This window comes from Trichechus manatus, unplaced genomic scaffold (assembly GCF_000243295.1).
Source record: "Trichechus manatus latirostris isolate Lorelei unplaced genomic scaffold, TriManLat1.0 scaffold00036, whole genome shotgun sequence".
Lineage (NCBI taxonomy): Eukaryota > Metazoa > Chordata > Mammalia > Sirenia > Trichechidae > Trichechus > Trichechus manatus.
Window position 1 is genome coordinate 12912031 of NW_004443972.1, and position 16614 is coordinate 12928644.

The following is a 16614-nucleotide window of genomic DNA, read 5'->3' on the forward strand; positions in this document are numbered from 1 at the left end:
TAAAAAAGGTTGAGAAGTTAGAGGGTTGACATGTTGTGGGGTTGTTAACCAATGTCATAAAACAATATGTGTACTACTGTTTAATGAGAAACTATTTGTTCTGTAAGCCTTCACCTGACTGACAATAAAAAAAAAAGGTAGAAAGAATGATGGAGCTGGAAAATTAACATTTTGCAGCAATAATAATAATCATCTTTCAGATAAAAATAAATTTCAATAGATGCTAAAACTCGTAGGTAAAAGTTTAATGAGGAACAGAATATTTATATAGTCTCTGAGTATCTTCCTATAACTTGCTTATGAATCACAAAGATAAAAGGAGCAACTTTACAAGGGAGAATGTCAGGAAAGTTAAAGAAAGGCTGTGGTATTATTTCAGATTAAGAGACTAAAGTTACATGGCAACTTTAGTTGAATTGGATCCTGGAACAGAAAAAAAAAATTGTTATAAAGGGCATTATTAAAAAAATTAGCACAAATATGAATATGGAACATGGATTAGATACTAGCATTGTAACAATGATAATTTTGATAATCGCACTGTTATTATGTAAGAGAGTGCCCTTGTTTTTAAGAAGTATATACTTTCTCAGGAAAATATTAGGAAATATTTAGGGGTAAAAGAACATGAAGCCTATAACTGCCTACTACGGCCCTTCTAGCCCTGCTCTTTGTGACTCATACACAATGATTGAGTGAGACTATGCAAACAAGGTATATGGAACCTGTGATGGTTGGGGTTATGTGTCACCTTGGCTAGGCCATAATTTCCAGGATTGTATGGTTGTCCTCCATTTCACGTGTTGTGGATGCTGACCTCTGCATGTTGATGAGACAAGATTGGTATATGCTGTGTACTGGGTTGTAGCCTTGCAGGAGGGCGTGACTCAAGCTCCACCCTTACTAAAGTTATGCTCTTCCCTGGGGTTTGGCCTTCATCTGAGATACATGTGTGTGTCCTGGCGAGGCTCTGTCTCTCTCTGCATCTGGATTCTGTGTCGGGTTCATGATCAGTTGACCTCCCCAGAGGCCTGCTGTCTGACCTGCTGATTCTGGGATTCGCCGGCCTCCACAGCCTCTTTGGCTGGTGGCCTATCATGTGACCTGATTCACCAGCTTCTGCAGGTTTGTGAGCCAAGCAGCCTGTGATCTGAACTGCCAGTTTGGGTTCATCAGCTCCTGCAGCCACTTGGGTTCGAAGAAGCCTACGCCTGACCCACTAATTTGGGACTTGCCAGCCTCCACAACCACATGAGCCATTTCCTTTATACGGTTCGTGAGTTTTGTGAGACGTTGCAGTGAATTAGAGAACCCAAAGACAGGAGGGAGAGTACTGAGGGTAGAGGCAGTAGTTGATGTTAGAGATGATGGAGTGGTACAGCAGCTTGGACGTCTTTAACCTCTGCCTCATAGTAACTAGCTTTGTGCTGATCCTTGTAAAAGAAATTATTCGTTTAACAACTTACTCTCAACTAATGCAGAAAAATTACTGTGCATGTATATACATATCTGTACATGAGGCACTGGTGGTTCAATGGTAGAATTTTCACCTTCTATGCAGGAGACCAGGTTTCAATTCCCAATCAATGTACTTCATGAGTAGCCATCACCCATCTGTCCACAGAGGCTTGTGTTGCTGTGATGCTGAACAAGTTTCAGTGGAGCTTCCAGACTAAGACAGACTAGGAAAAATGGCCTAGAGATGTACTTCCAAAAATCAGTCAATGGAAGCCCTATAGATCACAATTGTCCAATTAGCAAACGATCACGAGGATGGTGCAGGAATGGGGAGCATTTTGTTCCACTGTGCATGAGGTTACCATGAGTCAGGGGCAACTCAACAGCAGCTAACAACAACAACATACACACACATGCACGCACACATACAGAGAAAGATTAAACAAAGAGAAAGAACGCTAAAGCAAATATGGCTGTTACAGATTGAAGTGTACCCCCAAAAAAGATACATTGAAGTCCTAACCTCTGCACCAGTGGATGTCACCATGTTTGGGGAAATTGGGTTCCTTGGGTGGTGCAAACAGTCAATGTACTCAGTTGCTAATTGAAAGGTTGGAGGTCCGAGTCCACCCAGAGGCATCTTGGAAGAAAGGCCTGGAGATCTACTTCCAAATAATCAGCCATTGAAAATCCTATGGAGCTCAGTTCTACTCTGACACATGTGGGGTCACTGTGAGTCCAAGTCAACTTGATAGCAACTAGTTTGGCTTTTTGGAGGAATTAGGTTTTTCTTTGCAGATGTTATCAGTTAAATTAACAAAGTCATACCAGAGTAGGGTAGGCCCTAATCCTAATCCTTTCTGAGTGGTGTCTCATAAAAGATAAGGACAGACACAAAATTTATTGCCTGAAACTTATTTTCAAATGGTTATACAACACAAATAGAGTGAAAGTAATACAGCCAAATGTTAACAATCATTAAAGTGAGGTGTTGGACATAAGAGATAGATACACACACACACACATACGCACACAGGGAGTTTCTTTCATTATGGACAAATTTTAGCATCCTAATGATTAAACACTAAAACAACAAACAGCAAGATGTCACTAAGCTACGAAAAGCATACAATTCTAAAGCAAACTGTGAAACATTACATGAAGTCCACCTTTGTGAGATTGAGTATTAGCCACACACTGCGTAACAGTGAGAACTGATCCTTTAGGAAATGGTAAAACATATACTCAGCTGGGCCTAATTCTGTAGGAAGAAAATTCTTTTCAAAGGAGGTAATTGGGAAGCCACTGGAATCAGAAATAGGAATATCTGAGTATAGCATATTCAGTTCCTCCATTACAGAGAGGAGCCCCAAGGACTGCTATGTTATTAAATCTACAAATACCATGATAAAAAACTTCCTCCTCATGTATATGTTTACTATTCTGTATAGCTCCTCCAATGAAAGGGATCAATCCATACATGTTGACATAGAAAAAGGTCCCTCAAATATTAAGTGGAAAAAACAAGTTGCCAAAAACTTTGTATAGTATAATCCCATTTGGGTAAAAATAAAAACACCCCTCCACACACATTTAGAACCAATAGATCTAGCTACCCACACAGATGCAAGGGAAAGGTCTTGAAGTATACATATACTGTTAACTAGAAGTTACCTCCAGGGAATGTGGCTGGAAGAAATAGAGGTGGTGTAAAGGAGAAACTGGAAGATTTACTCTTTTATTCCACATGCTGCTAATTGTTTGAATTATTTAGATTAAACATGCATTTATTTTGAAAATGAATTTTAAAAATATGTATAAGGTTACCCCTTCTTAATCGAAACACATGGCATCTCAAAGCTTATAAAATTTAAACAGAAGTACTTGAAATTGTTAAGATGAAAGCCACAGATGGCCTGCTAAGCAGTATAACAATAGCATGGTAGGCAGACTGGCAGCTGTTAGGAAAGAAAAATGAATGAAGAAACAAATAAAGGAGCTATGCAGAAAAGAGAAACAATGAAAGGAAGAATTGTGACATTTACCAATAGAGGCACCAAGAGGGAGAGACAAATTTGAGGAGTTTAATTAGGCTGGACATTTTTAAGAGTCTAATTTGGGGAGACCGGTGAGTGGCAAGGTGAATCATTAAAAAAATATTTTGCTGTATCTGTTTTAAAATATATTGTCTCTTTTAAGTGAATAAACCAATAGCGGATAAAAAAGGAATAGTAAAAAATGTGCAATTAATCCAAAATATAGCAGGAAAAGAAGAAAAAAGGAAGGAATAACATATGGAACAAAGAAAAAACAAATAACCAGTGGTAGATTTAAACCCAACCAGATCAATAATTACATTAAATGTAAGTGGTTTAACATTCCAATTATAAGGCAGAGATTGTCAAACTGAATGTGAAACCCAGCTATATCCTGTCTCCAAGAAAACCACTTTAAATAAAAAGACAGAGACAGAAGAAAAACTAATTAAACCCACAGTAAACAAATAGAAGGGAATAATAAAAAATCAGTGAAGTTGATAAATCTCTAGCCAGATTGATTGGGGGGAAAAAAAGACACAAATTGTCATTATCAGAAATGAAAGAATGATTATCACTACATACCCAAGAGATATGGAAAAGATAATAAGGGAATATTATCAATAATTTTATGCTAATAAATTCAACAACTATTATTGGATTATTATGACTCCAAAACTAGGCAAAACACTGTAAAAAAGGAAAGCTACAGACCAGTATCCCTCATGGACATAGATGCAAAAAACCCACAATAAAATATCAACAAATGGAATCTAGCAATATATAGAAAAAAAAAATAATACATCAAAACCAAGTGTGTTTTAAACTGGGAATGCAAGTTTGGTTCGACATTTGAAAATTAATTTATGTAATCCATCATATCAACGGTCTAAAAAAGAAAAATCACCTGATAATCTCAATAGATTTATGAAAACACTTTAAAAAAATTAATATCCATTCATGATAAAATTCTCACCTAACTAGGAATAAAAGAGAATTCCATCAATTGATAACTGGCATCTACAAAAAACCTATAGCTAACAACATATTTAAAATGACGAAAGACTGAGCACATTCCTCCTAGGACAAAGAAAAAAGCAAGAATCTTCATTCTCATCACTCCTGTTTAACTTCAACATCATACTGGAGGTCCTATCTAGTGCAATAAGGAAAGGGGGAAAAAAAGAAAGAAAAGATAAAGGTATATATATCAGAATAGAATAAATAAAAGCATCTGTATTCACAAATAAGATTATTGTGTACGTAGCAAATGCCAAAGAATCTACAAAAAAAAGAAACAAAGCTACTAGAATTAATATATTATTTCAGCTTTTAGGACATAGAGTCTGCATACAAAAATCAAGTTTATTTTCATATACTAGAATAAACATTTAGAAATTGAGATGTTTAGAAAATACCACTCAAGGTAGCATCCAAAGAACGCCAATACTTAGAGATAAATACAACAAAATATGTACAAGGCCTGTTCACTGAAAACTACAAAACACTGCTAAGAGTAGTTAAAGAAGAACTGAATAAATGGAAATACATAACATGGTCATGAATCAAAAGATTAAATATTATTAAAATGACTATTCTCTCCAAATTAATCTATATATTCAACTCACTTATCAAAATCAAAAAAAAATTCTTGTAGAAATTGTCAAGATGATTCTAAAATTTAAATGGAAATGTGAAGGACTTAGAATAGCAAAATCAATTTTGAAAAAGGAGAACAAAGTTGAAGGGGTCACAGTATCTTATTTCAGTACTTACTATAAAGCTACAATAATTAAGATCATGTGATAGACATATAGAATAACCAAACAATTAAAAGGCCAGAAATACACCCACACATACATAGTCACTTCATTTTCAACTAAACAGTCAAGGTAATTGGATGGAGAAAAGATAGACTTTTCAACAAATGATGATGGAACACTGCATATGTATACAAAATAAAATGAAACGCCACCTTAACCTCACATAATAACAAAAATTAATTTGAAACTGAACATAGATATAAACGTAAAAACTAAAATGATAAATCTTCCATAAGAAAACTTAATAATTTTTATGACCATTGGATAGATAGAGATTTCTCTGATAGAATATGAAGCATACAAACCATCAAAAAAAAAAAAAGATAAATAAGATTTCACCAAAATTTAAATTTCCTGCTAGGAGAAAGATACTTTCAAGAAAACAAAACAGCAATTCACAGAATGTAAAAACATAATCACAAAAAGGGATTGTATTTGAATCTATAAAAAACTCTTACAATTCAACCATAAGAGCATAAATGAACCTTTTTTTTCTTTTTTTTAATGTACAAGGGATTTGAATAGACACTTTACAAAAGAAGATATAATCATGGTCAATGTTCAAATGAAAACATAACATCGTAAACCATCAGGGAAATGCAAGTTAAAACCACAATGAAATACCACTAAACAACCACTTGAACGGCTGAAATCAAAAAGACTGATTACACCAAGTGTTGGCAAGTATATGGAGGAAGTGAAACTATCATACATTTCTGGTGGGGACGTAAAATGCTATAATCCACTTTGAACTGTTTCAGAGAGTTTATAAAGTTGAATAAACACTTATATAACCCTGCAATTCTATTCCTAGGTATGTACTCAAGAGAAATTAAAACATATATCCAGTCAAAGACTTGTACATGAATGTTCATAGTAGTTTTGTTACTTCTTGTTGTTGGGTGTCATCAAGTTGATTCTGACTCATAGCAACCCTATATGACAGTAGAACTGCCCCATAGGGTTTCATAGGCTGTAATGTTCACGGGAGCAGACTTCCAGGTCTTTTCTCCTGTGAAGCCACTGGGTGGGTTTGAACCACTGACCTTCTGTGGTTGGCAGTCAATCACTTAAATATTTCACTAACAGGGCTCCTTTATTTTATTACTGATACCCCCAAATAGAAAACAATCTGAATGCTTAATGCCTGAATGGATGAAAACACTGTAATATATCCATATAGGAGCCCTGGTGGCACGGTGGTTAAGCACTTGGTTGATTACTGAAAGGTGGGTGGTTGGAACCCACTGGTCACTCATAGGGAGAAATATGTGGCAGTCAGCTTCCTTAAAGATTTACAGCCTTGGAACCCCTATGGGGCAATTCTACTCTGTCCTGTAGGTGGCTATGAATCGGAATCACGGGTTCTTTTATGTTCATATAATGGGATACTACCCAGCAGAAGGAAGAAACTACTGATATACCCCAAAACATGAATAGATCGCCAAATCATTATGCTGAGTGAAAGAAATCAAACACACAGTAATACATTCCATATGACTTCCTCTATATGAAAATCTAGGAAAAATAAGCCTGGTCTACAGTGATAGAAAACAGATCAGTTGTCTGGCCCTGGTGGAAGTGAGGATTGACGGAAAATATTGTGAGATGATGGAAACATGGCAGTTGTTACATGGGTGTATGTATCTGTCAAAACTCATCAAACTATATATTTAAACTGTGCACATTTTGTTGTTTTGTTGTTAGGTGCTGTTGAGTCGGTTCCAACTCACAGCAACCCTATGTACAGTACAACAGAACGAAACACCGCCCAGTCCCGCGCCATCCTCACAATCGTGATTATGCTTGAGCCCACTGTTTCGGCTGTGTTAATCCATCTCATTGAAGGTATTTCTTTTTTGATGACCCTCTACCAAGAATGATGTCCTTCTCCAAGGACTGGCCCTTCCTGATAACATGTCCAAAGTATGTGAGATAAGTCTCGCCATCCTTGCTTCTAAGGAGAATTCTGGTTGTACTTCTTCCAAGACAGATTTGTTCTTTCTTCTGGCAATCCATGGTATGTCCAACATTCTTCGACAACACCATAATTCAAAGGCATCAATTCTTCTGTGGTCTTCCTTATTCATTGTCCAGCTTTCACATGCATATGAGGTGACTGAAAACACCATGGCTTGTGTCAAACGTACCTTAGTCCTTAAAGTGACATCTGTGCTTTTTAACACTTTAAAGAGGTCTTTTGCAGCAGATTCGCAAATGCAATGCATCATTTGATTTCTTGACTGCTGCTTCCATGGGTATTGATTATGGATCCAAGTAAAATGGAATCTTTGACAACTTCAGTCTTTTCTCCGTTTATCATGATGTTGCTTATTAGTCCAGTTGTGACGATTTTGTTTTCTTTATGTTGAGGAGTAATCCATACTGAAGGCTGTGGTCTTTGATCTTCATCAGTAAGTGCTTCAAGTCTTCACTTTCAGCAAGCAAGGTTGTGTCATCTGCATATCACAGATTGTTATTCCTGATACCCTGTTCTTCTTATAGTCCAACTTCTTGGATTATTTGCTCAGCACACAGATAGAATAAGTATGGTGAAAGGATACAACCCTGACACCTTTCTCAACTTTAAACCACACAGTATCCCCTTGTTCTGTTTGAACGGCTGCCTCTTGGTCTAAGTACAGGTTCCTCATGAGCACAATTAAGTGTTCTGGAATTCCCATTCCTCCCAATGTTATCCATAATTTGTTATGATCCATACAGTCTAATGCCTTTGCATAGTGAATAAAACACAGGCAAACATCTTTCTGATATTCTCTACTTTCAGCCATGATCCATCTGACATCAGCAATGATATCCCTAGTTCCACGTTCTCTTCTGAATCAGGCTTGAATTTCTGGCAGTTTCCTGTCGATGTACTGCTGTAACTGCTTTTGAATGATTTTCAGCAAAATTTTACTTGTATGTGATATTAATGATACTGTTTGATGATCTCTGCATTCTGTTGGATCACCTTTCTTTGGAATGGGCACAAATATGGATCTCTTTCAGTTGGTTGGCCAGGCAGCTCTCTTCCAAATTTATTGACATAGACAAGTGAGTTCTTCCAGCTTTACATGTGTTTGTTGAAACATCTCAATTGGTATTCCGTCAATTCCTGGAGCCTTGTTTTTCTCCAATGTCTTCAGTGCAGCTTGAATGTCTTCCTTCATTGTCATTGATTCTTGATCATATGTTGCCTCCTGAAATGGCTGAACATCGACTCGTTCTTTTTCGTACAGTGACTCTGTGTATTCCTTCCATTTTCTTTTGATGCTTCCTATGTCATTCAATATTTTGCCCATTGAATCCTTCAATACTGCAACTCGAAGCTTGAATTTTTTCTTCAGTTCTTTCAGCTCAAGAAATAACCAAGAGTGTTCTTCCCTTTTGGTTTTCTAACTCCAGATGTTTTGCACATTTCATTATAACACTTTACTTTGTCTTTTTGGGCTGCCCTTTGAAATCTTCTGTTCAGCTCTTTTACTTCATCGTTTCTTCCCATTCGCTTTAGCTACTCTACGTTCAAGAGCAAGTGTCAGAGTCTCTTCTGACATCCATTTTGGTCTTTTCTTTCTTTCCTGAATTTTTAATGACCTTTTGCTTTCTTCATGTGTGATGTCCTTGATGTCATCCCACAACTCGACTGCTCTTTGGTCCTTAGTGTTCAACGCATCAAATCTCTTCTTGAGATGGTCTCTAAATTCAGGTGGGATATACTCAAGGTCGTACTTTGGCTGTCGTGGACTTGTTCTAATTTTCTTTAGCTTCAACTTGAACTTGCATAAGAGCAATTGATGGTCTGTTCCACAGTCAGGCCCTGGCCTTGCTCTGACTGATGATATTGAGCTTTTCCATCATCTCTTTCCACAAATGTAATCAATTTGATTCCTGTGTATTCCATCTGGCAAGGTCCACATGTATAGTCCCTGTCTATGTTGTTGAAAAAAGGTATTTGCAGTGAAGAAGTGGTTGGTCTTGCAAAATTCTATCATGCAATTTGGCATCATTTCTATCACCAAGGTCATATTTTCCCAGCTACCAATCCTTCTTCTTTGTTTCCAACTTTCACATTCCAATTACCAATATTTATCAATGCATCCTGATTGTATGTTTGATCAATTTCAGACTGTGAAAGTTGCTAAAAATCTTCAATTTCCTCATCTTTGGCCTGAGTGGTTGGTGTGTAAATTTGAATAACAGTTGTATTAACTGGTCTTCCTTGTAGGCATATGGATATTATCCTATCACCGACAGCACTGTACTTCAGGATAGATCTTGAAATGTTCTTCTTGACGATGAATGCGACACCATTCTTCATCGTCATTCTCGGCATAGTAGAACATATGATTGTCTAATTCAAAATGGCCAATTCCATTTCAGCTTACTAATGCCTAGGATATGGATGTTTATGCATTCCATTTCATTTTTAATGACTTTCAATTTTCCTGGGCTCATACTTCGTACATTCCACGTTCCGACTATTAATGGATGTTTGCAGTTGCTTCTTCTCATTTTGAGTCATGCCACATCAGCAGATGAAGATCCTGAAAATTTGACTCCATCCACATCACTAAGGTTAACTCTATTTTGAGGAGGCAGCTCTGCCTCAGTCATATTTTGAGTGCCTTCCAACCTGAGGGGTTCATCTTCCAGCACTACATCAGACAATGTTCTGCTGCTATTCATAAGGTTTTCACAGGCCAATTTTTTCAGAAGTAAACTGCCACGTCCTTCTTCTTAGTCTGTCTTAGTCTGGAAGCTCCAGTGAAACCTGTCCACAAAGGTGACCCTGTTGGTATTTGAAATACTGGTGCCAAAGCTTCCAGTATCACAGTAACACGCAAACCATCACAGTAAAACAAACTGACAGACACATGATGGTACACATTTTATTATGTATAAATTACACCTCAATAAAGTTGATTTTTAAAGAGAGACTGAGTCTTGACTGGTCTTAGGGGTAGGACCATAGGCTTCTCAGCACCAAGGGGGAATTTATAGTTGGATTGGAAAGGAACACTTTCTAGCTGTACTAAGTAACTTTAATTTGCCCAACTGCATATAAAGCATCTTGTTATTCAAGACATCTGTTGTAGTCAAAATAGTGTCTTGTGCCCCTGATGACTGGCAGAATGTGGTGTTGTGAGTAACTCATTATTGATAGGACATGTTAAAGAGGCCACTACCACAGACTAATGAAGAGATTTGCCTCCTCTGCTAAACAGTAAAGCTGTTTTTTTGTTTGTGGTGGTTATATCAAGTTCCTGTATAAAATAAATTTTTGTAAGTGGAAAACTGGTAGTTCATTTATTTTAAAAATAGGTAAAAAATACTATGGTGGTATATTGTTCTAGTGGTATATGAATGCCCGAAGATTGGATAACAGTACCTTAAATTGTTAATTCATAGGGAAAAGTGTGTGTGTGTGTGTATAGATATTAACACATCAATAAACATTCAATAATTACTATATTAATAAATATTTTAAAACATTCACTAACAGGAAAATTTTCATGTCATAAACTAGTTTTTAATTCAGAATTATATGCCTTAACATCTTCCAAAGTTTCAGATTCCAGATTGCCAATAAATGATGAGATTAATATTTTCAGTAACATTGTGAACTGGGATGAAAGACCATAAAATTGGGGAAAAGATAGGAATATATCTTAACAACAAAGAATAATGAAGGGTCTAATTCCTTTCTTTCTCTCTCTGCTAATGAGTGCTCTCATTTGAGTGTGGGAAGATGGAGGTGATATGCAGGAGATACCCATGAAAAAAAAAGGGATCTGTCTCCATAAAAGTTGACAATATTTTATTTTTAGTTTCATTTTTGTCTTTCTTTTTTATATCTCAATGGAGTATACATTTCAACTTCTTTCTCTGAAAGAACCCATGACAATTTACATTTTACTTTAAGTCCATTAATCACTTCAAAAAATACAATTCGCATGGACAGATTTCATCAAAGTTGTTATGCTGTTGTCACTGTTTTGACACTGTTGTGCAATTTTTAAGAAAAATATTCCACCCAACAACGTTTTAGAGAATTTTCCTGAAGTTTATTGGAATCTATTGAAAGTTCATATACTACATAAAGTTGCTATTTAGTTTATTTTAAACATCTCATCGTTGCTAAACAAATTAAAATATTTGCTTATTAATGTAGAGTGGTGTTTTAAAATATTGTAATAATGTTAAAAACTTAAAAATATAAAGACCAATATTTTATAAAATTAAAAGTCACAATGATTAACCATTAGAAATTAGTGTTAAATTCACTGATGTTAAGTGTTATTGAGTCAATTTCCATTCATAGTGACCACATGTAACAGAGTAGAACTGTCCCACAGGGTTTTCTAGGCTGTAATTTTTTTTTAATTCAAAATTTTTATATACAAATTATTTCGTGACATTGGTTGCAATCCCCACAATGTGTCAGCACTCTCTCCATTTCCCTTTCCACCCTGGCTGGGTTCTCCATGTTCATTCGTCCAGTTTTCCTATCTCTTCCTGCCTTCTCATCTTTGCTTTTGGACAGATGTTGCCCATTTGGTCTTGTATACTTGACTGAATTAAGAAGCACATTCCTCACATGTGTTATTGTTTGTTTTATAGGCCTGTCTAATCTTTGGATGAAAGGTGGACTTTGGGAGTAGCTTCAGTTCTGAGTTAGCAGGGTGTCTAGGGGCTATAGTCTCCGGGGTTCCTCCAGTCTCTGTCAGACCAGTAAGTCTGGTGGTTTTTTCATGAATTTGAATTTTGTTCTACATTTTTCTCCCACTCTGTCCAAGACCTTCTATCTTGATCCTTATCAGAGTGGTCGGTAGTGGTAGCCAGGCACCATCTAGTTCTTCTGGGCTCATGCTGGTGCTAGTTGTGGCCCATTAGTCCTTTGGACTAATATTTTCCTTGTGTCTTTGGCTTTCTTCATTCTCCTTTGCTCCAAACACGATAGGACCAATAGATGTGTCTTGGATGGCCGCTTACAAGCTTTTAAGACCCCAGACGCTACTCACCAAAGAAGGATGTAGAACATTTTCTTTATAAACTATGTTATGTCAGTTGAGCTAGATGTACCACAAGACCATGGTTTCCAGCCCTCAGCCCAGTAATTCAGTCCCTTAGGGAGTTTGGATGTGTCTATGAAGCTTCTGTGACTTTCCCTTGGTCAAGTTGTGCCAACTTCCCCTATACTATATGCTGTCTTCTCTTTCACCAAAGTTAACACACTTGTCTACTATCTAGTTAGTGATTCCCCTCCCCACCCCTCCTTTCCCTCGTAACCATCAAAGATTGTTTTTTTTTTTTCTGTGTGTAAACCTTTTCTTGGGTGTTTTATAATAGGGTCTTATACAATATTTGTCCTTTTGTGATTGACTTATTTCACTCAGCATAATGCCCTCCAGATGCATTCACATTCTGAGATGTTTCGCGGATTCATGATTGTTCTTTATCATTGCATTAGTATTCCATTGTGTGTATATACATACTTTGTTTATCCATTTTTCTGTTGATGGCCACTTAGGTTGTTTCCATCTTTTTGCTATAGTGGATAATGCTGCAATGAACATGGGTGTACATATGTCTATTCATCTGATGGCTCTTATTTCGGTTTTAGAGAATTTTTCCAGCCAAAAACAAACCAAAAAAAAAAAGAACTGTGAAACACATTTTCTTATTTAAAGAAACATAAGACAGTTTGCTTTCTACCATGCTTATAATTTCCCAAGAATAAAATTAAATGTGAAATGAACAAAGATGAACCCCTTACCTGTTGGAAGGTGCAGTGTTATGTTGTTACAAAAATCTGTGAAGCAGCATTCAGTTTTGGTAACATTGTTGGAACTATGACAGAAGACTTGAGCATTTAATTCTGGGAGAGAGACACAAGACTTGATCACCTGTTCTTTTCCGTTGGTTAGCATGACTGAAGCCCAACATGCTCCTTCCGTATGGCAGGTAAAGTTTGAAGAATCACACAAAAGACACACACACTTCAATCCTGGAAAATGTAAGCAAAAAGCTTTAAAATGCAAAAAGAAAACCTGAAAATTTGTTTCATAATACAAAATGAGTACATAGAAATTCAAGCTTAATGAAAACTGAGGAAGGGTTTAAATAAACAGGACTTGATAAGCATGCCCTAATGCTGTGTTATTGCTCTCTCAGTCACGTTTCGTTAAACAGGCTGCTCAGTTATCACTCACTATTTATTGTACTTTTGTAAAATTATTCAGTATTTACTATATTTTAAAATATTTATCTCATCCAGGCTCTAAATCCCTCCTGCTTATCTGCAAATAGGTTCATTTTAAAATCAATTGCTCCAATGAAATGCTGGGAAACAGTATCACAGCAACCAAGGGGAGATATCCAGCATGATTTGTAGAGTATAAAGTGTGGTTGTGGTGGCTCTGTAACCAAACAGTTCAGTGTGTTCTGTTCATTTACTCTTTTTCCCTTTAATTTTTTAATCAGATGTGCTAAACACAAAACTAATCAGGGATATTTACAGCTCCAAAAACAATCATCGTGATTCTTTACATTTATATTCTGTGATATTCTAACATTACTGTTTTTGTCATAGTAACTTTAAGGCATTGATAAACCATTATACTTCTCCCTTAAAATGAGAGTCAACTGAACATACACCATGACCTTCAGGCATTTTTATTTAATGAACACACCTATTCCATAAAGGAAAGCACAATAATAATAAAGTTTAACACATCTATACAATATAATTTTTAAAAAATTAGACTTTGCTAAATTAATCTGTTCACACGTCTCCTTAACATTCCTCACTGCCCCCCTCCCCACGCACACAAACACCACACATTAACTCATGTGATGTTCAAAGCAGTGCAATACTTCTCAGTTTTTAATGTAAAATACTTGTCAGCATAAACAGTACAGTGGTTGTGAGCAGTTAATTTCAATTTTATTTAATATAGTGTTTTAAAATAGTACAATCCTAAATCAGCCTTTTGTATTACTACTTTAATGAACTTTTCATTAAATTGTAACTGGTCCCACAACTATCAATTATCCAAATGTCCAAAGTTTACCATACAATAACTTTTACTGAAACTGAAGTCTTTGAATTGCTACCACTCAAATCTGAGGTGATTTTATAGCTCTAAAATATTTTATACATAAATGGCAATTTTTATGCTCAACTCAAATACAAATATAGGAGCAAAAACAATAATACTCCCATGTAACTGGGTAAGTAAGAAGAAATCATATATTAATTAGGAAAAAAAGTGTTCTTTTTTTTATATATTTTTCTTGGCTGGTATTAAGTACCATTCTTCTAAACATTTTTATTAGTACAAGCTAAAAGAAATACGAGAAAATAAAATACTATTTTGTTCTCAGTATTGGACCAAACATAATAGCTCACTCCCCCTATTTATTCTAGTACTAATCAACATAAATAAATGTACTCTTTGATCAATATTTATGTTATAGTAGGACCTTGTATTCTAGATTGTTTGGGATTCAGTAGAGCTAGCTATATAAAATCTAGGTGATTTTGAACATGGTATTCAAGGCCATTTCCTTTCATGAGAGAGGGCACAGTGGGAATCCATTCACTCAGATGTCTTCTGACAGTGGAATCTCTCTCTTTACCATCTTCCAACTCCACTCTGACAAAGGCCTTTGAATCTTGATTATACTACCTTTATAATCTTGGGTATTACTTGGCCCCTGTGTGCCTCCATTTCTTTACATGAAAGATAAGAGTCATATACCTCCTCATAGTGTTGTTGTAAAGAATAAATTAGTTAATAAATGTAAAGCCCTTAGAACAATGCGTGGCACATAGAAAGCACTATGTAACATTAGTGGCAATGTCTCTTTCTACCACTGGAAGCGGTAAAGCTAGTTCCCCTAAGCAAAAAATCGAAATAAGTTTGTAAGCCAAAGGAATGGGTTAATGAACTAGGGTGCATGAATCACTTAAAAGGCATAACAAAGAAATGCATCTCCTTCTGCTCTGCCGAGAATGAACTGAAGGCTTCCATTCTTTTAATGATCCAGGCTAGATTCTAGACACTCACCCAGCAGGGTGGTGGTGTCTGGCGATGATGCCTGGCAAATAATTCAGGAAAAGACAAAGCCCCAGTCCTAGCTCTGTAAATAACTCACTGATTGACTTTGGAGAAGACATTTAACCTCACAGGGCCTCAGTGTTTTCCTCTGAAAATGATAAATCAATTGGGGTAGGGGCAGTTTGTCCAGGAATTTTGAACTTTCATGTATTCCCAACATTTTATGACTCTATGAATATATAATTTCAGCACATGAAATATCCATATTTTGACAATTAAGAAATCTGCCCCTCTGTGCCTATTCTTCACCCTCATATTTTAAGGGGCTGATATCTGGAAGAAGAATGACTCTCCTGACATGCAATCTCAAACCATTTGTTACTAGACTCCTTACCAAAGTCCCCTGGAGTTTTCTATTATCCATAGAATCTGAGGCAGGAAATCAAGGCAACTAAGGAATATGGATCCACTGAGTGGAAACAACCTAAAGTACTCAACAGTTAAACACATGTTAGTTTTATGTGCATTCATCATCACATATAATTCCCAATGCAACTGTAGGAGTTAGTTTTCATTATTTCTAGTTTATAGACAAGCAAATGAGGCTCAGAAGATCAAGTGACTTACTTAACATAACAGTCTTTAGTTTACTCAACCAATGCTCTTCTACCCTACCAATGTTGTTGTTGTTGGTTGCCATCCTGTCACTTCCGACTCATGGCGACCATGTGTGCAGCACAGAACCGCTCCATAGGGCTTTCAAGGCTGTGACCTTTCAGAAGCAAATTGCCATGACTCTTCTCAGGTGCCTCTGGGTGGGTTGTAACCACCAACCTTTCAGTAGTAGTCGACTGCTTAACTGTTTGCACCACTCAGCAACTCCACCAAGGCTACCATTTAAAAAAAGACAAGTACCGAAACTATTCTCCCACCTCACTGATTTCTAGAAATTGTGAATAAAATATAATTCTAATAGAACAAAATGACATTCGTAATTAATTAACAATTGCCAATTGAGATGGTCTCTATTTTCCTAATAACCTTTCAAAACACAGCTGATAATTTTTAACCAAATGCTACCTACCTATTTTCTGAGGAGACAGGTGGTCAAATTGAAGTCAGCATTATGTGCCCGGCATTTAACATACAAAATCTTACATTTCACCTTGTCTGAATTTTGTATTAAGTGTAAGACTTCAAGTACTTAACCTGATACTTTCTCTCTCTTAG

At 36.3% G+C, this 16614-nt stretch overlaps 1 protein-coding gene across 3 annotated transcripts in view; it reads right to left on the reverse strand.

Moving 5' to 3' along the window:
* Positions 1–16614, reverse strand: part of ACVR1C (activin A receptor type 1C) — a 106437-nt gene that overhangs the window by 51930 nt on the left and 37893 nt on the right. For all 3 annotated transcript variants that reach the window (XM_012555264.2, XM_004375403.1, XM_004375402.1), the window contains exon 2: positions 13098–13328. In XM_012555264.2, the coding sequence (XP_012410718.1) occupies positions 13098–13328 (231 nt within the window). The remainder of the gene's footprint in view (positions 1–13097; positions 13329–16614) is intronic.